This window comes from Magallana gigas, chromosome 10, assembly GCF_963853765.1.
Source record: "Magallana gigas chromosome 10, xbMagGiga1.1, whole genome shotgun sequence".
NCBI classification, from domain to species: Eukaryota; Metazoa; Mollusca; class Bivalvia; order Ostreida; family Ostreidae; genus Magallana; species Magallana gigas.
The window spans coordinates 14,135,443-14,159,569 of record NC_088862.1 but is presented as its reverse complement, the minus strand read 5'-3'; the positions used below and the strand labels follow the sequence as shown (position 1 = coordinate 14,159,569).

General features: G+C 33.1%; 2 protein-coding genes across 4 annotated transcripts; both read left to right on the top strand.

Annotated features, from left to right (window-relative positions):
• The first annotated feature begins 3,950 nt into the window (after nucleotides 1–3,950).
• Nucleotides 3,951–8,884, top strand: LOC105345525 (uncharacterized). 3 transcript variants are annotated; one of them, XM_011453700.4, is made up of 9 exons: nucleotides 3,951–3,969; nucleotides 5,196–5,278; nucleotides 5,600–5,782; nucleotides 6,049–6,288; nucleotides 6,399–6,551; nucleotides 6,904–7,322; nucleotides 7,451–7,568; nucleotides 7,825–7,907; nucleotides 8,085–8,884. In XM_011453700.4, the coding sequence occupies exons 2-9, from the start codon at nucleotides 5,203–5,205 to the stop codon at nucleotides 8,127–8,129; spliced, it is 1,317 nt and encodes a 438-aa protein (XP_011452002.3). In that variant the 5' UTR covers nucleotides 3,951–3,969; nucleotides 5,196–5,202; the 3' UTR covers nucleotides 8,130–8,884. The 3 variants fall into 3 exon arrangements, with proteins under 3 accessions (XP_011452002.3, XP_011452001.3, XP_011452003.3); XM_011453699.4 differs by lacking the exon at nucleotides 3,951–3,969 and adding an exon at nucleotides 4,684–4,746; XM_011453701.4 differs by lacking the exon at nucleotides 3,951–3,969 and adding an exon at nucleotides 4,930–4,948.
• Nucleotides 8,885–14,080: 5,196 nt separating this feature from the next.
• On the top strand, nucleotides 14,081–23,145 carry LOC105345527 (uncharacterized). Its single transcript, XM_011453706.4, has 13 exons — nucleotides 14,081–14,234; nucleotides 14,847–14,912; nucleotides 16,671–17,027; nucleotides 17,515–17,577; nucleotides 17,942–18,358; nucleotides 18,572–18,694; nucleotides 19,086–19,280; nucleotides 19,595–19,828; nucleotides 20,621–20,788; nucleotides 21,199–21,614; nucleotides 21,884–22,001; nucleotides 22,572–22,651; nucleotides 22,983–23,145. Exons 1-13 carry the CDS (start codon nucleotides 14,213–14,215, stop codon nucleotides 23,007–23,009), a joined length of 2,286 nt encoding a protein of 761 aa, XP_011452008.3. The 5' UTR covers nucleotides 14,081–14,212; the 3' UTR covers nucleotides 23,010–23,145.
• The last annotated feature ends 982 nt before the right edge of the window (nucleotides 23,146–24,127 follow it).

Sequence of the window (24,127 nt, the reverse complement as noted above, 5' to 3'; positions counted from 1 at the left end):
CAAATATAGTGTTGGATGCCACTGTTAACTTATGTAATAAAAGTTTAAAGAAACTCACCCGGTTAAAGCATTTTTCGATAATTAAAATAGTATCATTTTTCGATATATATTTAGCTTCGGACAGCCTTAACATAGCCGCGTTGTTTTGACCTGAAAAACACTGAAAAAAATGAATGTGTAAAGGGTCACCCACATTCAGTGATATACTTTTTACAACTACGTCAAAAAGTGTCTTTAATTGCATGGCATATTCTTTATATCGACATCGTAGCGTTCTCGATCTCGCACTAAATTACTGACCAGCAGTTTACAAACATTTCGAAAAGTAAGTTTATTGTGTTTTTATATCGTTGCTGTTCTTTAATTTTTTTAAGTCGTTCACACATTAAATTAAAATATAATTGCTAGGTTGTTTGTTTGAGAAGCTTCTTAAAAATGTCCTTGAATTATGCTGTTCATTTCACACTTTCTTCTTTTTGCAAGTATTTTGAGTTATCTTTCCTTCACTAAAGTTATAATATATTTTGTTTCTTAAAAGGTTTCGTAAATGGGCTTCGAAGAATAGTTGCATTATATTTATACAAAAAAAATTGTTTTAAGATATTTGTTTTAATACAATTTTGTTACATTACAAATCATGGCTATTTGAACGTTCCAAAAAATTATCTCTAATTTAAAACTCTTCAGAAAATATTATCTTACCACGTGTATTAAAAGAGCACTGTTACGATGTTCGTCAAATATAGTTATCCGGTTCTAATTATTACAATGCTTAAAAAGGCATTTCAAAGAGTCAATCAAAATTTAAGTATCAGTCGTTGAATTTTAAGCGAGAAACAGGGCTTACAAGTTTTTGCTATGTAAACAAAGCTTATCTCATTTTTGTTTACCTTTTAAATGTTGAAGCAAAATACAGTTTAAGACCTAAATTGAATGTGATGAACGTTAAAAAGTGTTTAATTATTAGAAATATCTTTACTGGTATAATAAACCAAAGAAAAAAAAACCAGAACACGAGCCGTGTTAACATGGCAAACAATTGTGAGCTCTATATCTTTCTTGTAGCAATTTCGACTGACTCGCAAATTTTGGTTGATCATTAGAAATGCATTTCCAAAGCATCAAAAATGATATGATAAAAATAGAAAAATAAAATTCAAATGAAATTAAGACCATGCCCCTTTAATGGCAATATAACATTGTCCTATTAATTACTTAAGCTTATTCAAAGTTGTAATGCTAGTTGTCGAAACACAAACAAGATGAAAATAAGCATGACATATCGTATATATCTCACCTTTTTATTCGTCAGATCACTTTCAAATTTTTGTGAAACATTTAAAATGACTTCGAGAAATAATATTCGGTCTCAAAATTTGATGAACGTCTATTACCAGTATGCTTTTCTAGACCAAAACTCTGCGAAGGTTGAACGTTTTGGAAGCTCTTGCCCAACTGCAGCAGAAAAAACTGTGTAAAAGCATCAAATTGCGAATTATATGAACAAACAGTTTGCAAAGTATTCATATTAATTCAAAAACGGTAAAATGGATTTATAACTATGTTTAGGTATGGATTTTTTATATTTACCTGTTTATATAAACATGCTACCGACTCTGAGTAATAGTTATAACAAAAGCCAAAATTGTTTGAAAGATAACTCTGTTGGGCTTAATTATTAATCAAATGGGTGTTTAAAGGAAAGAACTTTGCTAATCAATCAAGAAGCAAAAGTTTTGATATACGATTAACATCAAGAGATCCATTTATTTAAATACAATTAGTAGAATACGCTTTGAAATCTACAAAAACTTATTTTTGTTTTAAATCTTCAAGAATAGCAAATCAATTTGAAGTTCATTTAGACAAAACTTAGATTTGATGTAAATCGGTACAAGAACTGTCTGGGAAATTGACATAGTGTTGTAACGAAATGACAGATTGAATTTGATCAGAAAGATTTTATACTTTATATATGCAACGAATAAAAAAATGGTGGTGGTCAAACATGCATTTAGTAATATAAATAAGGGTTCCTCAAGAGGCTGACAAGATGGGTTATAATAAAATAGTTGTATGGCACCGTATAATAACATTGAAATAATAGATATCCTTGAAGGTATGAAAAAAGGTTATTATTTATAATAGAAAACCCAAATATATAAGAGTAAACTATAGAAGAAACAAATGCTAGAGATGAATGATTTGTTCCAATACACCCTTTTTATGATATCACCAGGTTAACCTGGTGATATCATAAAAAAGGTGTACATGTTTTTATTATAAAAGATGTACGGAGTGGAGAGTAATTAGAATATAAAAGGTTAGACATGGGTTAAAAGAAGACGTTGTGTTTCAACATTTTAAAGGGAATTAAATGGTATGGTTTAACACTGGGAAAAACAGGGGTACCTGTAACATACAGTTTCATAATGTTGATGGAAAGGGATGCATGAGAAACTACGGTAGTTTTTACTTAAAGTATATCAGAAATGAAGAATGAAGAAGCGATAAAAGGAATGAAGAAGGGATTTAGACATGCTTTGGGTGCAAAATTTGTTGTTTTTAAAGCATGAAATTGCTTACTTGTGCATTGTGAATGACTGTTCAAATTTGAAAATCTCAGAAATCAAGCGAGATAAAGAGGTAAGAATTCACTGTTTTGTAAATTATTTCCATTCTTATTTTTGTTTAAAATAATGTAAAGAAATTCCAATTTCTCCCAAAAAATGATTTGTTACAAGTAAAAACTTATTCAGTGTGTTCATTAATGCTGCCATATGTATCTTGCTTGTAGCTCATTATTTGATTTTCAAATTTCGACAGAGCATTAAAAAATTACCAATATTGACTTTTCTAGAAGTTACAATTGGATAATCAACATTTGAAAATTTGGAGCTCGAATTGTGTCTAGGTCCCTTTAAGGAAGAAATCTGAAACTATACACGAAAAAACCAATCATGTGATATGTATATAGTGTTTTTGATTGTGGTTATTGAGGCCAGAAGGTCAGCAAATACACAATCAGATTTGCCTTGTACTTTTTAAATCTGATAGTATTAATCAAAAGTTATTATTCAGTTAAGAAAAATGTTGAAGTTTGAACATTTCCACAAAGATTTAAACAGAGAGCTCTTTGCCAATTGGAGTCTAAAAATGGCATCGACCATGCAGTTCTCTCTAAAAAAAAAATTAACAGTTAGTTTTCGTCAAAGTATTCATGTTGATAAAAGAAGGTGGTTAAGAGACAGATTTACAGTTATCTAAAAAGAAATGCTAATGGAGCTACTAATCGCTTTAATATTTGTCAGATACTTATTGACTTAAAACACCATGTACGGCTAAAAAAAACAAAAAAAACTATGAGTGTGTCTCACCGCTCATAACAATCTTCTGTGAATACCTCACTAATTAATGTTTTATTTTAACAGATTTTCATTAAAAGAACGGCATGCTAACAATACTTAACAAAACCGATTCTGGTTTTTGTTAAATACAGTTTTCATCCAACTTGTTTATCTTAAGCCCTTTTTGTCCAAAACAAAAATGTTTTATCATTTTATGTACAAATTAAAATGCACAAATCCAGCTCATTATGTTAAACAGGCTAGATCAGGATTCAATTTTGCACCTGTTTTAGTTATACGTCTACGCAAAAGTTTATTTCATTCTGTTTCAAGGGTCCGAAAAAAAGTAAAACGTAAAACTCAGTGAACGCAATTTATAGATGTTATACAAATGATAACTTAAATAAAGTCGATAATGTACTTTGGTTAACTTAGAATTATCAAACATATATTCATATTACGTGCCAGACAGGATAGAAATAAATCAAGAACAGCATGGGCATGACATTTTTGATACGATTTTTTTTTATTGATAAGAGCCCCTAGGAAGTATAAATTACATAAAATAGGTTTGATAAGCCATTAGAAATCAGCATAAATTTGAAACGCTGAACAATTTCAGGTAAGAGAGTATCGAGTTGTACTGTTTGCTATATTTGTGTTTTAATACGACTGATACCTTCTTTCATGGTTTCTCCTTTTTTTCTCATTCAAAACATTGTTTAAACTAACATACACTTTACTATGTGCTCTGAAAAACTGAAGGATGATTCTCATATAAATCCTTATAAAAAATCCTCATATAAATATAAATCCGTTCTCAATTACGACATTATCTTTGGAATACGGGTTGCAAAGGTGGTATCTTTGTTAAATTAAAACTGTCGTAAATTCATTTCGAGTTTCACTGCAAAAGTGCAAAATTATCGCATATCTATATCTAAATACAGAATTACAAAAATAGATTTTACAATTGGGACTTGGATGCATTTCAGTAAATTTTCTAATGGGACTTTTTTTTAATATTATTTTTAAGAGACAATTATTAATTCATTTCATGAAGGGCAATACAGCCAAGAGAGAGTGCTTAAGAGAACTGAGGTTTCTTTCTTGATGAGAACCTCGCCCTTTCGATGACAGGTGCTTAATTGTTAATGAATTCGAAACACATCATTTTCCACTGTGTCGTAGCAAGCAAGACCTCATGAAGAAAACGAGATTAATATACAAACCCCAACACGAATAATTCTTTAAAACTGACTTATCGTACGATACTTGAAACCCCAAACCTGATTTAATGAATAATAATGAAATAATTTTAATGAAAACAGTTTAGATTCTTGGTTGCTACAGATTTCAATCCTTAGATTTGATTTCAAGGTGTAAAGGTGTTTTAAAGGTATGTATATTTTCGATAATTTAACCAAACACCTTCGTTTGTTTACTTTCATTAATTTATCTACGTCAGCAACAAACCAATCACTTTGCGATCACACCTTGTACATGCAGTTGACGACTTTCATGCTTATTTACCTGTTCAAATTTTGTTATTGTTTTCCACGAAACAATATGTTCGTTTGTCTTCGTTTCCGATTAGAATGGTAATTATTCATGTTCAATTACGTAATAAATCTTTCGCTAAAAAAAGAAATTTTATAAAACAAAAAACCATACAGTTTTACTGACGGCGTTGTTGGTTAAAACGTATTTGAGCATTATTTGTAGTGCGAACACCTGTACAGACATTAGCTCCAAGAACTACACTTAGTCTGGCTAGAACTTTATGTGTTAATACGACATTATAATTATATATCACCAGACATAAATTTGGTTTGGATTTTGTTTTAGGTAAAATATGAATTTGAGCGGAGTTTGCCTTGGAATTCTCTTTGGAATATTTGGAATCAGTATTGAATTAGTTTCCTCTCAAGGTAAGATATGATACAATTGCGTAACGTATTCTTTCACAAAACAAAGATGGCTGCTATCTGTGTTAGAAAGAGTGATTAAATTGTACTTTCATGATTCCATGGTGGTTTAACGATATCCTGTAATTAATTTTACATCATAAATAAATAATTCACGCTCAGCTATACTCTATACACTGAAATTAAATCATTTTATAAGTAACTATGACCACTCAACAATTCTTCTAGACGGGATACAAATTTGATGATCATTTTTTGTTCTGTATTACATCTTTGCCTGGATTAGCCTTTTCATTTCTTGATTTACATCTTTTTTTTCTGCAGGTTGCATAACGGAATGTGGCGGAGGTTTGTCTTGTTTGCTCCCGTATAATTGCACCCACTTTGATCAATGCCATTCGACTGATGCTGGATGCTCGTGTACCCGTCTAATGTGTTCTTTTGGAACATTCTTCAGCGCCGCGTCTGGTGTCTGTGATACAGTATCCAAAGGGTTGTGTGATGAAGGTAACCATACCAAAACATATATCAATGCTTATAATGATGATGATGATGATGATGATGATGATGATGATGATGATGGCGATGTAATATGATCATAATCATGATCATGATCCTAATCAATATGAAACACTGTTGATAACTATAATTGATGAACACTCTTCTATTGATATAGATATATGTATGTTACATTTCTACAGACTCCTAATTTTATGAAAGCAGCATGGTAATTACCTAACTTCCCCTATGAACAAATGTTCTTTCTTTTGCAGATCCCTGCTTACAGAAACAGCGAGATTACACCTACCCTAGTAATTTTAACTGCAGGAGTTTCTACCAGTGCAACAACAAGGGGCGCTCAGTTCCCATGTGCTGTCGTGATTTCTATAGATATGACTATGAACTTCAAGAGTGTACCCCAGATGTTAGCTGCAATATATCATGTAACCAACGAGAAGGCCAGGAGTATTATAATCTCAGTGCAGATCAACTGATGGCAACTGATCCTTATGGTAAAAATAAAATAGCTGTGTTGAAACACACGCAGAAAATCTCTTCACTTATATGACTTAAGATATTTGTGACAGAAGGTAATACTTTTATTTCATTTTTTTGTTTCTAGAATGCTTCTTTAGGCCTATTTCTGGTAAACCTAATAAGTATTACAATGAAGTCGCCAAAATAGAGCAAGACTGTGCAGACTCCACTTTCTACAATCCTGAAAAGTGCGGATGCGACATGATAGCCGCCCCTGCCGGAACATTGAGAGCTCCACGTGAGTAGTGATAATATCTACAATTTCTTGAAGAAAGATGGAACAATAGACCCGTTAACGATATCTGCGGTACTGCTCTCTTGCAGGACAAATTGATATACTTTGCCGAAGTTTTAGCAGGTAGATAATTAAATGACGTAATGAAAAACTGTCATTTTGTCCTGCAAAAGGGCAGTACTGCAGTTGCCGTGAAAAGGTCAAGAAAGTGCATGACAAAAAGAAATTATTTTTGGAAATTAAAAAAAACCCACGGTGTTTATGCTTTGTTCGCAAATAACATTAAATGCATCAGGAAATTAATTGTTTTCATACAGCTGTCAAAATAAAACTTTTTTTTTGTTTTTATGATCAGGTTGCCGACCTCTTTTGCACGTAGACTTTGCAAACGACACAGTCGTAAACCTTCGGAGGGATGTTTACATTAATGCACAGAACACAGACATTCAGGCCTCTGGAATGGAGGGAGTGCAATATGGTCTCTTCAACGGTCGCAACTCCTTCATAGAAATTCCTTATCTAAGTGGCATTGCCCTCGACAAGTTCTTCATCAGACTCCGATTCTACAGCGCCGCTGGGGGCGGAGCTGAAGACCAGGTTCTATTTTCCAACTGCGAGTCAACCATCTCCAGGACTGCCACTGATACCTCAGAACTCCCCCAAGTCTACCAAAGACCTTCTATGGCTGTTATTCTGAACAAGCCTAGCAGGCTTTTAACGTTCATCGCTCAAACAGACACTTCACCGAAAACTATCATCCGATTACCGTTTCTGGTTAGACAACCATTTCCTCAAGATAGTTACACTGAACACTTAACTACATTTGTTTACATTTTGAAAGAATTTATTGCTTTTTATTTACCATTATTGGTGTAATTTTAATTTATATCATTTTTTTTAAGGATGAAGGTTGGAATAATGTGGAAATGGTATATGATGGCAAAGCTTTAACAGCAAGAATAAGGTCCGTATCACCTGATGGAACTGGCGTGGAAGAAAAGGACACCAAAATATTATCAGGTATTGGAAAAATTAAAATATTTCTTCAATTATCAGGTATGGAAAAAAAAATACAAAGCTTGATATTTCTTCAAATCTCATTCAGGTTTATTACAAAGCTTTAGTTTCATTAGTCTTTTAGCACTGTTTTAAGATATAATTGATATTATACTGTGTAAATTAAAAGAAAAATGCAACTTAACGAGTGCTTTACAATATAATGCATTTGAAACTTTTTATTCTCTTAATTATTAATCAATTTGCAATTCTTCTACAGGACGTCTGCTTGCATCCAAATTTACTCCAAGAATAGGAGTATGTATGACTGAAAGAGATGCTTTCTTTGGATATCTAGACATGGTTAGTGTCATAGGCATTTAAGAGTTTTCATCTATATTACAACTCTGTCTAAGATAACTTAACAGTTTAGTTTTGTAAATAATTGATAACACGTTTCGTGTCTAACGATTTTACAATTTCAAGACACTGTGTTTTATCTAAATGATTGTCTAAGTTTTTGTTTTTTTTTATTCACAGGTGAAAATGTATGATTGCATACCTGCTGATCTTCCTATGATGTAGATTAGAATTCTTAAAAACGAAAGAGGATTCTCATAGTCTATCATGTTTCTTTCCTAAAATTTCCATTATTTTATTTACTTTTGAATACTATAATACTAGTTTAATGGGCGTCTATCTGTAAAGACTCCCTTTTTTCCTGGATGTGTTGCAAAAACTGCCTGCACTGTTTACGTGGTCTACTGAATTGAATCGAGGTGAAATCTTGAGAAGGATGCTATAAACTTAACCACATGTACAATTCGCCAAAGCAACAATAGAAGAGGTTTGCCTGCCCCATAATTTTTCAAAACTGACCGTATTAATGGAAAAATCAACCGGAACTAGGTCACTACTGAATGATTTTTAGAGAAAGGATTTCATCTTGAAAGACGTTCTGCTATGCCTATTTCATATTCACACACTTTTCACTTGTGTTGTTTTTAATGATTCACTTCAGCATTGCAACAATATTTTAACCCAAACTGATGTTTTTGCGTGTATGTCAATATAGTTTGTAAGCATAAGGATTCCGAAACAGTTTTGTTTCTATAAAGTTTGTAATATATTACAATTATACGTAAACAGCCAAACTGAGATCAGTCTTTGTTTTACAAAATGTTTAAAAGTTATTCATTTTAAACTATCAAAAATTGTGTAAATCTATTTAATCGTATACATGTATTCATGTGTGTTAAGAGTTCCCTTTTGTCATGTAATATTATAATTATTATTTTTATTATGTTAAAATAATAAAGGCAATATAATGTAAAATTTCAGGGTAACTGTCTGTGTTTTTTTTATTCAAGCAAAACATTAAAATGATACATCAATCAAACAAAATATACATATTAAAAGAATAGAAATACGACGTTGAATTGCATTTCATTTTTAAGAACGATAGAGTAATGTTCTTTACAACGTCATACTGTTAATTCCATGGCGTCACATAATCAGGAAATAGTATATAATTTATTGACAAAGAAATCATGCTTTGATGAGATTTTACTCAGGTATTTCATCCTAACAAATAAAAAGGCCTGTTAAAGATCTCATGCCTCTCAAATGACAACAGCAAGCAACAAAAGCTTTGTTATTTTATGGATACAGGGACATTAGATAAAATGGACATTGTGAATATTAAGTAAAGTGGGAAAGAGCTTATCATTCATGTAGACAAATACTGTGGTTTCATTAATTTTCGTGGGTATCAAATTTCGTGCATTTTCTGAAAACCACAGTTTCAAGGATACGTAATTTCGTGGCCAATGATCCTATCAATACAAATTGTTAGTTGAAATTGAACTTCAATGAACATTAAATTTCGTGGATCAACTTAACAACGAAATCCACGAAAATTGGTATTCAACGAATATTGATGAAACCACAGTAGTAGACTAATATTGTGTAGAGACAAAGAGAAACCATTTATCATTCGAAACAAATCCTCTGTCTTCTATTGAAGGATCGTGATACATGATGAATACCATTAACATAATGTGTCTGCAATGCAAGAAAATTATTTGAAAGCGTTGAGGGTTTATTATCGAAATACATCTAATGGTGCCTAGTTGAAGAATCAAATAATGCTTAAAAATATTTTCCACACCTAAAAAAAAAAACGAATAACTAAACAAATGAAGATTTGAAATGTCAACTTCGATTTCCTTGGGTGACATATTTTTAAGTTTTGATGTATACTAGTAATTTGTATATTGTCTTTATAAGTAGTATTTTTATTGGATGAGGATTTGTCTCTTTATGATAAATTTTTAGGAGAAACTTTTATACCCTAGTTCATTTATTTATAGAAAGCTGTTATTCGATTTGATTAAACTTATCTTTCAAAAAACAGTTTAGAAAATATAATAGTATATTCTAAGTTTTACAATAAAACCATAAAATTTGTCATTGATCTTCATTACTAATTTTAGTAACAAATCTCAATTTGAATTATTTGAATGTATTTTAACATATCTTAAGATGTACATGTAAATTGAAGTTACTGAGAAGATACATGTTGATGGGTTGTCTAGGCATATTCGAACGTTCAATTTGAATTGTATTCGTTATGAGGATCTACTATTAGTCAAAGGAATGATCGTAGGATTTTTTATATTCTTACTAGGTACATACAGTACCGATCAGACTCAACATAACACCAGAGTCAACCCCCGGGTTTACTTACTGGGTTTACTTTGGGTTTACTCTGGGTTTACTTTTTGAAAATTTGGGTCCTCTCGGGGTTTACTTGGGATTTACACGGGGTTAACTTTGGGTTTACTCGGGAATTGCATATGGGGTTAACTGTACGCACTGAAGCGTGAAGCAGAGCTATATTTTATCTTACCATCCTACTGCCTGCAGTTCCTGCCCCTTGTATATTCCGAATTCACAAGTAGCATCTGCTTTCAGGGGTATACTTCTGATCGGGGTATACTCTCTGGGTTTACTTTGGACTCACTCTGGGTTTACTCTGGGTCCACTCTAGTAAACCCAGAGTAAACCTAGAAAGTAAACCCAGGGTTTAGTTTGGGTTTACTTTCTGTTAGGTTGGGTCTGATTGGTACTGTAGAAGATAAATAATGGCATATTTTGTGCTCTGATTTTCAAGAAGACTGTTTTAAGACACAAACCATATTTTTACCAATGTTTGAATGGATCTATAACAAAATGGACACCCTTATATCATGTGTTCGATCTTGATCCTTAAAAGGTAATGGGTTTGTTAAGATTGGAAGATTATAAAAGGAGGAGACAGTTTACAGACAAACGGATGGAATGGCACCTTGCCACGAATGTTCAGAACGTCCAATTCAATTGAGCTAACAGCATGGTCATCAACAACAGCAGATAAATGAATGAGGATATATTTGTGGCAGGAATTATCATTAAACCAAATTTCATTCAGAAACATTCATTTTAAATTATTTTTGGATATCTAGATATTCGTTAAAAAAGTGAAGAAAAAAATTCCCAGAGAAATGTTCTTAAGATATTCCAAAAAGATTTCATTAAAAACATCTGGTCATTATTGTTTTTTGTTTTTTTGGGTTTTTTTGTTGTTGTTTTTTTTTGGGGGGGGGGGGTGGTGGGGGGGCGTTTTTTTTCTTTCTTTCGGGTTGGATTAGAACCATGGATTTTGAAAAGAAATAAGACAAGAAGTAAAAAAAAAATCATCATATTTTTTATATTAGCAGCAATGAAAAAAAAACTTCACCGGTTGCTTTCCTGACTAGGAACTGCACATTGGTAACTAATAGTTATAGACTGTGATTTTTTGGAAACAGTTATTTTTATTAGACATCAAAAGCTCATTTTATCGATTTAATTCAGATCCTCAAATCCTAATTCGTTCGAACAAATAACTATTTTATCTGAACAAATATCTAATTCGACCAAACAAATATCTAATTCGTCCAAACAAATAGCTAATTCGTTCGAACAAATAACTATTTTGTCCGAACAAATATCTAATTCGACCGATCAAATATCTAAATCGTCCAAACAAATAGCTAATTCGTCCGAACAAATACTAATTCGTCCGAACAAATAACTTATTTGTCCAAACAAATAGCTAATTCGTCCGAACAAATCCTAATTCGTCCAAACAAATAGCTAATTCGTCCGAACAAATCCTAATTCGTCCGAACAAATAACTTATTTGTCCAAACAAATAGCCAATTCGTCCGAACAAATCCTAATTCGTCCGAACAAATAACTTATTTGTCCAAACAAATAGCTAATTCGTCCGAACAAATCCTAATTCGTCCAAACAAATAGCAATTTCGTCCGAAAAAATCTTAATTTGTCCGAACAAATCCTAATTCGTCCGAACAAATAACTATTTCGTCAGAACAAATCCTAATTCGTCCGAACAAATCCTAATTCGTCCGAACAAATAACTTATTTGTCCAAACAAATAGCTATTGCGTCCGAACAAATCCTAATTCGTCCGAACAAATAGCTAATTCGTCCGAACAAATCCTAATTCGTCCGAACAAATAGCTAATTCGTCCGAACAAATATCTAATTCGTCCAAACAAATAGCTAATTCGTTCGAACAAATAACTATTTTGTTCGAACAAATATCTAATTCGACCGAACAAATATCTAAATCGTCCAAACAAATAGCTAATTCGTCCGAACAAATACTAATTCGTCCGAACAAATAACTTATTTGTCCAAACAAATAGCTAATTCGTCCGAACAAATCCTAATTCGTCCGAACAAATCCTAATTTGTCCGAACAAATCCTAATTTGTCCGAACAAATAACTTATTTGTCCAAACAAATAGCTAATTCGTCCGAACAAATCCTAATTCGTCCGAACAATTAGCTAATTCGTCCGAACAAATCTTAATTCGTCCGAACAAATAGCTAATTCGTCCGAACAAATAACTTATTCGTCCGAACAAATCCTAATTCGTCCGAACAAATCCTAATTCGTCCGAAAAAATAGCTAATTCATCCCAACAAATAACTTATTTGTCCGAACAAATAGATAATTCGTCCGAACAAATCCTAATTCGTCCGAACAAATAATTTATTTGACCGAACGAATCCTAATTTGTCCGAACAAATCCTAATTCGTCCGAACAAAAAACTTATTCGTCCGAACAAATAGCTAATTCGTCCGAACGAATAAGATTAATTTTTTTTTCATCTGGCCTTTCTACGCCGCCGTACCACATAACATTATAAAGAATAGTTTCTTTACAAAATTATGTCAAACTTTTCTAACTCTGTTTTGTAAGTATCTGGTCCATAAAAGCCCCAGATATGATAAATCTGCATGTATAACAGATATATGTGGGCTTAATACTCAATATACTTGGATATAATTTTTATGTTTAAGTATCAATATGTAAGAACAGAATGTGTCCCAATATATTTCCTTTCTTGTTTTTGTTGGAATCTTTAAAAAAATTTAAAATCGATCCGGTATAAAAATTGTTTTCAATAGTTGTTCTATTCCTAGTAATAAAATACATTTTCAACCAATTTGAAGGCATTTATTTATATTCTTAGTATTACCTTTTTCAGTTCCAAAAACTTGCCTGTCCCGATTGACCTTCACGCAGTCTTCGTTATTTAATTACATTTTTGAAAGTTTCTCTTGGTAAATCCATTCTACTCTGGAATGCTTGGAATTAATATCAGGGTATTTAATACATGATGGAAATGCAAGATTAGAAAATAAGGTCTTAATGCAGATCGGATACCTTAACTAAACATAACTTGATGATAATATAATAATATTTCTTTATTAAAAAAAAACACTTTGCAACGTTGTTGCCAAAAGATACAGTTTTAAACAATAAGCCAAAAAAAGTGTCCCTTAATGACTAGAAGTTAAAGGTGTCCCCTTTTGTAATGTTGCCTTTTCTCAAAAGACAATGAAGGTTTGTAGAAACATATGCATATTTTACAGCATATTCTGGGTTTATTTCTTTTTAAGTTTTAATTGATCATGATAGCGGTTTTTTTAGGTTAGAAAATTAAGCACTCAATTTGAATTTCATTAAACTTAAATGATGACCCAAAAGGTGTCCTAGTAAGATAAACTGCCATTGTTCCTCAGGAGGTCTAAAAACTTACGAATTAAAAAACACACACTCAGAAAAAACTTTTTTACACGTGAATCTTAAATTCTAGACACGCGATGAACTTGGTGATAGTTAAGGTGAAAAAGGGAGAAAATAATATGCATTTAAATTAAATGTACGTGAAATCATGTCATCTAGGTCATCAAGGAGTAACCACACCCAGTGTATGAACCTTTTTCAAATCACTTAATCACATCCGCTCCCAATTCTATTGAATATCGAAAACCTCTACGTGCATTGCAAAAGAAAAAAAACAAGAACATAAAGTTGATCTTGTTTTTTCGTTGTTTTGTGTTTTTTTATTTGACGACATTAAGAAGTATATTGTGGTACATGAGCCGTCATAAAACAATTTCAATTCTGACGAATGATTGCCAGCCTTAGGCCAAATGGTTGCGGAAATCCTTTATTACGTATATATTAATGCAGTTAATAATTCATGTAGCCAAGCTATTACAACCAAAGATTTAGGAATTTTTAACACTGTGCAAGAAACAAATGGGAAAACAATTTATACCAGGTAAAGTGATAAGTTTTTTCCAAATTTTGCTTATACAAGAAAACACTTTAAACAGATATTTGACTCTTTCAAAGAGAGCTATAAGCATTAATGGTCTTTAACATTTTAACCGTAAATTGAAACAGTAAGTTTCAAAAGCGTCAAAAATCATTCGTGTTGAATTTGCTCATACAGAAAACGCCTTTAACATCTATTTGACTGTTTCAAAGAGAGTCATAATCATTAGTGTTCTTTAACGTTTTACAATAATTTGACTGTTTCAAAAGCGTCCAAAATCATTCGTGTTCAAATCGATTTGTGGTGTTATAGAGAATCAATTCATTCGTGATTTGTCAGCAACATATAACTGTGGAATCATTTAATTTCGTGGGGGCCAAATTTAGTAGATTGTGGGATTTTTGCTTATTTGTGGGGATGTATTTTCGTAGATGCGTCGGTTTTCAGTTTCAGTAAGAAAACCAAATCTTTTATGATGTTTTTTTGTGGAGGAAGTAAATTCATGGGTGAGGGCTACCCACGAAATAGAGCCACCTCGAATTCTAATGATTCCACAGTATATCTTTTATACAATTGTCATTCTTCCTAATCCAATGGTTTCACTTTTGTTTTCAGTGACTACACTTCAGACTCTCTATTGCTTCTTATTCCTTTGTTTTCAACCTCTATTATATGCACAAGGTAAGGTATTTTAGATTTCAGATATGAATTAAATTAATATCATATCATAGCAAATACGAAGTATAATATAATGTAATAATTAATGAAAGAGGATCCATTTTTTATTTCTCCGTCTTGTTTATATACGCCAGTTTAAACAAGAATATTTCCAAAAAATATAACTCTGAACATTTTCACAGTTATATTGATTCATAACTTTTGAATACTATAACATTCTTGTTTGAAATGTTCTATATATTGTTGGGCGGTTGTCTCCCAACAACTCATTAAATGCAAGTAAACATCCATAAAACTTATTGGGCCTTGAATAGTAAATCAAAATACATTACACGTATTTTGTTATAACACCATTTTTCATTAAAAAAAATTATAAAAAAAACAAACAAACAAACAAACCATTACTTATACAAAACAACATTCTTGTGTTTCATACTAGGGTTGATCCAAAAAGTAATGTTACAAGCAAGAAAATTTCAACCTTGGACATTGATATTTTTAATACAAAATTATAATAACCTCTGAAGTAAACATGTTGTTTAAGGCGTGAGGTATGCTTTGTCACAGCTTGTCGGCGACGTTGATTCTAAATTATTGGATTTAATCCCTAATGCGCCCCTTTACAAAGAATTTACGGTGATGTTCGATTCTTATTTAATTATCTTTTTTTTAATGTTATTTAATAAACCAGTACTTTCCTACAATTTATTGAAACTTTTTATGTCTTTTCGTTTATGAGAAGATTAACATAGATTATCAACTTCAACAAGCATAATTCCATCTACATTGTACATTTGCTGAATACAAAATTTCGAGGATTTCGTTGTTCAGTCGGTCCAAAAAATCAAATGGTCATCAAAGTCTAATTTTTGATATTATATTTTATTTGAAAAAAAAACATTGGCCACAAATTGAAGCATTCGATTAAATCATCTACATTGACATCCATAAACATTACATGATGAAATCACTCTTCCTTTGTTTAATTTTTCAAACATTATTAACAATTTCATGATTTATCTGTTTTATAATATGTGAATTATTGTGCAAGTACTGTACATGTAACCATTATTTGAAAAATATGTAACGCGATGAAATTTTAAAAAATCCAACTTTTTTTAAAGAAAATTGAATTTCACACCATAAATGTTAACACTAATTTGTAAATTGCACCTGTACATAGGACTGTGTATCAAAGGATGGGTCTATCAGATCTGCAGGAGTTGGTTTTTAAATTTTTTTTTAAATAAACCAGTCAAAAATAAGTTAACGAATCGAGAAAATGCTTCATTATTATTGATATACTTTAAAACAAACCTATAAAACATCTTTAGGAAACCAGTGAATTCATGACCAGTGGACTAGTTATAAATGTTCATGTAAGTCGTCTGATAAAACGTTTTACAACAAACTTGATAGAGTGGGAATTTTTTTTATCCTTTTGTTGCCTTATTCTCCAGACCACAAATGCTTGTTAATTTTTTCTTCTACTACATGATTCGTTCGGAAAGAAATGTTATGCTGGTGTTTTTCAATTGTTTTTTTTAATATAATGATTATCTTACTTAATGATGATGTATTTTTCATACAGTTTATACATGAAGCCTGTCATAAAGACTGTAAAAAAAGAAATTAAATTTGAAAAGCAAGTTAATTTTTCGAAGAAAATAAATTTGTCAGTTTTAATTTCTGAGAAAACCAGATATACCAGTAATTCAGATGTCTGTTTTGATAACATTTTCATTCTTTTGTTTATAACAGAACAAAATTTCCCGCCAGTAATAACATTTTCCCAGCCATCATATGACTTGGTACCGGGTCTGGAGGTGACTATCAGATGTCTAGTAGACTCTCCTGATTCGCCACTAGAGGAAGTAACATGGCTAAAAAATGGCGCCCCACTGCCAACAGATAATCGAATCGCAATAAAAACTGGAACAGGTTTCCGGTCCAGTGACCTGGTCATATCACAAAGTGACGTCAGTGATGAGGGAACCTACACGTGTAGTGCTAAAAACCAAGCAGGGGTGGGATCCATGGATGTCGCGCTAAGTATGGGAAATCCTTTTGGAGAGGGCCAGCTAGACGTGTTTGGAAACATTGCGGGGGAAAGAGTTGGTAAACAACAATTACTTTATGGAACTAAGGACTGATTCATGAAATGATAATAATAACACATAGCTTACGTAGAAATTTAGCTTGGTCATAAACAAATAATTTTCATCAAAAATGAAGTTTTTTTTAATGAAAGTTAATCTGGGGGAGATGGGGGTTATTTCCATAAGTCGACTTTAAAAACATATTTACATTATTCATGGTCAATGCCTGAGTCTTATCACAAATAAATACCTGCCTCAACCCCGGGCAACATCAATCAACGTCACCCTTTTTAATATTTACGAATTTTTGTCAATAAAGCAAGCACGTGCAATTTGTGCATCAATAAGTCAATATAATAAATAATACAGCTCTCAGAGTTTTGCAATGTCACTATAAAATACTGTATTATAAATTTAAGTATCTAAATAAAGCTTTATTACACAGATATACATCCCGAGGTACTAGTATGTCATTGTCATTTTACGGGGTTTTTATTCCGTTGTAGAGCCCAGTGTGTTCGGAGACAACAATATAAATGTCTTTGGAGACGTCCAAGGCGAGATGGTCGGTATGTAATGTTGTTTAATTAACCATAATGTTTAAAAAGTTATTTATAATAATTTTCATAGGGGTTATTATTACATAACCGAACAAAACATATCTTTACTAACGCTCAAAAGGAACTTATTGTCATCTTTAAAAAAAACATCTGATTGCCCATTCCAGATTCAAGTCATTACTATTCATGTCATTTGGTTGGAAAAAAATTCTTTTTTAATTATTTTTTTTAATTGAGAATGATCTGGTATATTTTCGTATGTCAGTCGGAAGACAGCAAATAAACGTTTATCTAAAGGTTACAAAATTTGAATGAAGAGTTTGCATTTTAAAAAAGATGGGGGAAAAATCATACCTGATTTACTTTGTTTTAGGTAGTCTGTCGTCCCCAGATGTTGTATCATCCGTAGGAGCTATATCAGTAGTAGATCCTGCAGTACAAGATCCTGGTGTTGTTGACACTCCTGTCGGTGCCCCAGTAGCAGGTGCCGACACTAATGGAATTGACGTTGCCACCAACGCTCCAGTTGTAGATCAAGTAGTAGCGGACACCGCCGTTGTTGATAATCCTGCGGTTGTCGATGTGACCAATCCATCTCCAGTGGTAGATCCTGTGGTACCAGACACCGCTGTTGTCGATTCACCTGTGGATGAAACGGTCCTCACTCCAGTAGTAGATGCAGCCGTTGTTGATACGGCGGCTATTGTTGAAGAAATCAAACCGGAAACGCAGAAGACGGGAATGTTGAACCCGACATCAAATACTGATGCACTTACTCCAGTTGATCCAAGTAATTTCTACAAAAAATATATCATATCAAGAATAACTTTGATATATTTTTATGTTCTTCGACTTCAAAGATCAATATTTAGAACTTGAATAAGTAGTCATCAGTAAGACACACATGAAAATATCTAATAATGATTCCATTTTTTGTCATATTTTCTAAGTGTTGAAGAGTTTTTTGTTCTTTGTGTTTTATTGTCCTGGTTTTGTTTGGCAGAAACTGACACGCCGAAGAAAGCAGTCGTCAACAAACCGGAAACTAAAGAAGCACCAGCTCCCAAAAGGGACAGAATCATAGGTGGAATTGGCGGAGGAGGATTCATGGGTGGCAAAGAGAAAGGTGAGGTCTGCTTCTTCGAAAATAACTCATTTCTTAAGAAAAATTTCACCGATTCTGCAGGAAAAAAAATCGCCAAATCTGGAATCAACCAACAGCATTCAAATAGATGTTCATTTTGAGAAATCGAAACGGGTACTATTTACTCTTCAGAAATAATATCTGTAGTTTTGGCATAAAAAAACTACTTTACAAATATCTAAGAGAAATCAGGTGTAAATTCATTTGTTGTGTGCAAAAGATATAGAGATTGATATTTGAAATAAAACTTTATCACAAATGACTGTCTAGAAGTTTAGTAGCATGATTATATGCTGCAAATTGCTTTATAAAAGTATCTTTGAACTATAGCGTGTTGAATAATGATTACCTATATATATTTTTTGGTTGACAGCGGGTCTATGTTCCTCTCAGTGTCGGACAAACACGGACTCTTGTTACCGTCCTGTGAACTGTACTCACTACGAAACATGCTTCGCCCAAACTGGCAGTCTTTGTGAATGTACAAAAATTCGCTGCGCATTTGGAACTTTCTGGAATCCTCAGATAAACAACTGCGATGCAGTAAACAGCGTTAATTGTGAAACAGGTATCAATATATATATTTGATAATTTATTAAAGGCTCTGTAGCACATTAACAATTATAAAAGAAACTTGGTCGTAAAATTCATGTATTGAGATGCCGATTTGTTTTATATCGGTTTAAGAAATATTGATGCCACTTATATGGGTTTTTTTCCTATTTAATCTGAGATAATGTCTTTGAAATTTTGAGTTTTTATTTGTTGTCGTTTCTTTTATACTTATCACTTTTGGTCTTCTTGTTGCTTTGATTTTATCCGTTTTCTTTCATACTGTTGATAAACAAGAACTTGTTAAGCATTGTTCTTCCCTTATAACAGATCCATGTCTGACAAAGAAACCAACGGAGACCTATCCAAGCGGTATCAACTGCAGAAGTTACTACAAATGCTCTTGGCAAAACACTTCTATGCCTTATTGCTGCGAGGAAGGCTTTGCCTACGATGACGCCGAAGGACGGTGTGTAGGAGACGAGGCCTGCACCATTCCTTGTTCTGTGGACTCCTCCAACTTCAACCGTCAAGGCGATGTTACCACCAAAGCCCCAAAATACGGTGAGACAGGAAGGCAACAAAAAGAACATTAGGAAAATTGATTGATTCATTATGGTTTATTTTTCTAAACCAAAAACTTATTTCCACGATTTTATAGATAAAGCAATCTAGTTAGTTCTTTAAATGTCTTTTTAGTAACTTAATGGTTTAGACGGACTATTTTGTGGTTAGAAACATACTGTAGAAGCAGAACTATTCATCGAAGATTTAATTTCGTTATTTTCGTTGGCAGTATAAATTGACGAACTTAAATCCACGACGAATTTTTAACCGAAGTATTAATGAATACAAGAGATTACGATATGATGAAATTTAATGCCAACGAAATTGTATCTGCTTTAAAAACGACGAAATTTTGACTCAACGAAAATATGTGCTTCTACAGTATTAGTAAGTACTAATGGGCTCATAATCTCCAAATGAAAGGAGCCAGTATTACCACATAGTTAGCATTTGAACTATTGATATGAATCGAATTGAATTTTTTCCATGAGTTGTTTCTTTGGGATTCTTCAGTTGTACGAATACTGTGAATCATTAGAATTAGTAATGTTTCAATTTCCGTGGTATTTGTGGGTAGCCCTCATCCACGAATATACATGTACATCCTCGAAGAAAGCTAATGATAAAAAATATTGTTTGTCCTCTGAAAATGAAAACCGACGCATCCACGAAATTACATCCCAACGGAAAATCAAGAAACCCACAAGCACCGAAAATTGGCCCCCACGAAATTACATGATTCCACAATAGACATGTTTGACTTATAAAATCTCATTTGTTACTTTTCAGAGTGCTTCTTCCGTCCAGTTAAAGGCAGGCCAAAGAAATATTGGAACGAGATGGCGAATCAGGAGCAGGACTGTCCCGCGTCCCTCGTCTATAGACCGGATATCTGTGTGTGTGGAAACCCTTTGGAGTCGGAAACGGAGAGCAAAGTCGTGCCAATCCCGGTTAAAAGTACGGATCTATCTATTCTCGTCAGCTTTGTGTCGAAGAAAGTTTTGAAGATTATGAGAGTATTGGTCAATATGATGTGTACATATAAACTACTAAAGCTATGCATGATATTGTATGTGCTATACATTGCTTTTCCCGAAAGGTGTCTCTATTTTCGTCAGCTACGAGCTGAAAACTTGATAATGATAATGAATGCAAAGACTTTTATTATTTGTACACGCAAATAAGATACGATGATCCATCAGCTATATATTGCTCTGATTTGAAAGGAGCCTTGGGTTGTTTTGGGGTGGGGGTTTTTTTTCATTTCATTTTCATTTCAAGGTTTCAAAAATTGCGTTGATTTCACATAGTCTACCGAACATCTTTCGACATAAATTGTTTAACTTTATTAATTGAATTTTTTACAGAATGTGATCCCGTGGTGTTCGTTGACTTTACGGGGAAATCAATTGTCAACAAGTCCCCTCGCAGAATCTGGATCGATCCCACGGACACCCAGATCACAAGATCAGAAAAGGGAGCACAGTACGGACGATTCAACGGCATAACATCACGTATATCCATCCCCTTTCTTTCCGGAATGTCAATAACCAAACTGATGGCGCGTCTCCGGTTCTTCACAGCCGGAACTCAAGGTCCAGACTCCCAAGTGTTGTTTTCTAATTGTGAAACCGAAACGGTCAGGTGGAACTCTCCCGAAATAAACAAAGACCTTTCTCCTTCCATCGCCATTATTTTGAACCGGAAGCTTAACAGACTTGTCTTCTTGGGCTCGACCGAGGACCGTGCATCAGAACAAGTGATGATGCTCCTACCATTTAAGGTAGTCATATTTGTTAAACATCAGAGTAATGTATATGCAAAGGGATTATTTTATGAAAAAATGGGTAATAACCAATACCTTCTTGTTAAAGTCAAAAATAAGAAATTTTCACAATTTAACCTTTTCTATATGTCTACGTAAAACTACATGATCAGCTAGAATATTATCGAGTCTAATAGATTTTTCTTACATTTTTTCTTAATTCATGGCGTATGAAGGCATTGTAGCATATGAGCGATGTTATTTTACGGTGACTTTCTTCTTAATAGAAAAACGACTGGAATAACGTTGAGTTGATGTTTGACGGCGCCGAGCTGTCCGCCAGAGTGAGGGTTGTGGGTAAAGATAAGCAGGCACTAGAGTTCAAGAATTCTACAGCACTTACAGGTAATTCGACGAGTCGTTATGGTTAGGGTGATAAATTAGAATTGTCGTATACTGTATACAGGGAAATATTTGCTTTGTGTTATTTTCGCCCATTTCAACTTGTAAACGATTTCGCCATGTCTTGAATTCGCGCAAATGAAGTTGTGTATAGGAGAGATTTTTTGAGATAGTAGAATTCGAACAATTTTAAATGCGCCTGTTGACAACGAGGGCGAAAGGGGTGAAAATCAAACGGGGGCGAATATGTCCTTGTTTACAGTATTAAGTATGGGGGAAGTCGATGATTCTTCGTGGTTAGAGGTTTATGAATTTGAATAATAGCATACCTTCGATCAAGTCGGCATAGACTTTATGTCCTTATTTTAAGGATTATGGATTTGAAAGCGTGTATACCAATTTCTAGGTCGGCGAGGCGTTTGGTTTACAGTTGTTATGGTAGAAATGGAGATATACTTATTGTATAAAGTTACTGGGTTTTTATAAGTACTTAAGGTTTGTAAACAATGAATGTCAGTTAATTGTGAGGCTACAGATTTTGATGTTATTTTGTTGTTGTTTTTTTCTACGTAGGTCGATTGACGCCTGCCCAGAAACCAATGCAGATCGGACGCTGTAACGACCAAGATGGCTTCTTCGGTTATTTGGACATGGTGTGTATTTTTCCTCATCTATGATCAAATGGTCTTATCTGGTTTATGATAGGTCAAAATATCAATTGCCATTAATATACATTTAAATTTATTTTATAATCTTGTCAACCATTAAGAGGGCTTGAGAGATGTGGTCTTATAGATTTTAAGTATACATGGTATTATCTGGAAAACAATCCTCTATTTTATTTTGAAAACCTTAAGTATCGCAATGATAAAAATAATTTTGGGAGGTGTACAATGAATTCCTCTCACACCTGCGTATGACTTTAGGGCCAGAATTGTTGATTGGAAGAAATGCTAATTATTTTTACTTGTTTGGTTTTTTCAGGTGAAGATTTATGACTGCACGCCGTGAAAATATTTCCACTGTAATATTTTTTTACGTATATTTATTTCACTTTTTTTTATACGAAAACGTGTGTAATGTCTTCGCTCAATTTTTTTTATTTGTGTTGAATTAATGTATTGCTCATTAAACATTTCTTAGTTGATTATCTCTTTCATTTGTGTGGGGATTTTTTGTTTAGTTTGGGGGGGGGGGGAATTATTTAACCTCTTTTAAGGTTGTTTGTCTTCAAAATATGGTCGGGGTAGTTTACCTTTTAATTCCCACGCCGATAAAAGTTGAGGGTTTTCCCAATATTAGATCATAACTTTTGTCTAATATTACACCTCAACAAAAAGATTATTTTGTGATATAACTTGCAAATTCATTTCTAGTACCGGGCGCCGACGATTGAGTCATAATAGCAATTTAAATGGTGACTAATGCCACGAAAAATATGGCAAATGTTAAAAAAACTGCAAGTAGAAAAGAATGCATATACATGTCAACAACAACGTTTCAAAAAAAATAATTTGCCAGTAAATTTACATTGAGTATTTTCTCTCTTATTTTATGAGAAATCAGATGCTTTATACCCGTACTGACAAAACGATATCACAGTTTATTAACCAGCGCAGGCACGAATCATCAAGGGAGCGTGCCCCCCCCCCACCCCCCACTTTATTGCGCAGCAAAGAATTATCTTAAATATGCATGCAAAAAAAATGAATTAGCAAGGTGTTACCCCTAATAAGAAGTAGGTAAACCCGCCCCCCCCCTTGCGGTTTAGGATTTTACGATGTTATGATGTTGCGTGTCTGCAGCGTACATGTATAGATATACGCATACGTTTAACTTTCTAAAGCGCATAATTAAGCACTTTCGATATTCATAAGTGGCAATGACAACACTTAACTGCATAATAGATCTATTAAAGCTGGGTGTTGCTAAAACGCGGAACAGAAAACGGAACGGAAAACGGAAAATATTTACTTGACAGATTTGTTAACCATGCACAAACGATATACTTTCTGTAATTTTGTTTTTGAAAGATTAGCAATATTAGATGATTTATTCAAGAATAATTATTTCCTCAAAATTAACAGTACATGCATTGACTATATTCTGTCCCAAAATATCCTCGATTC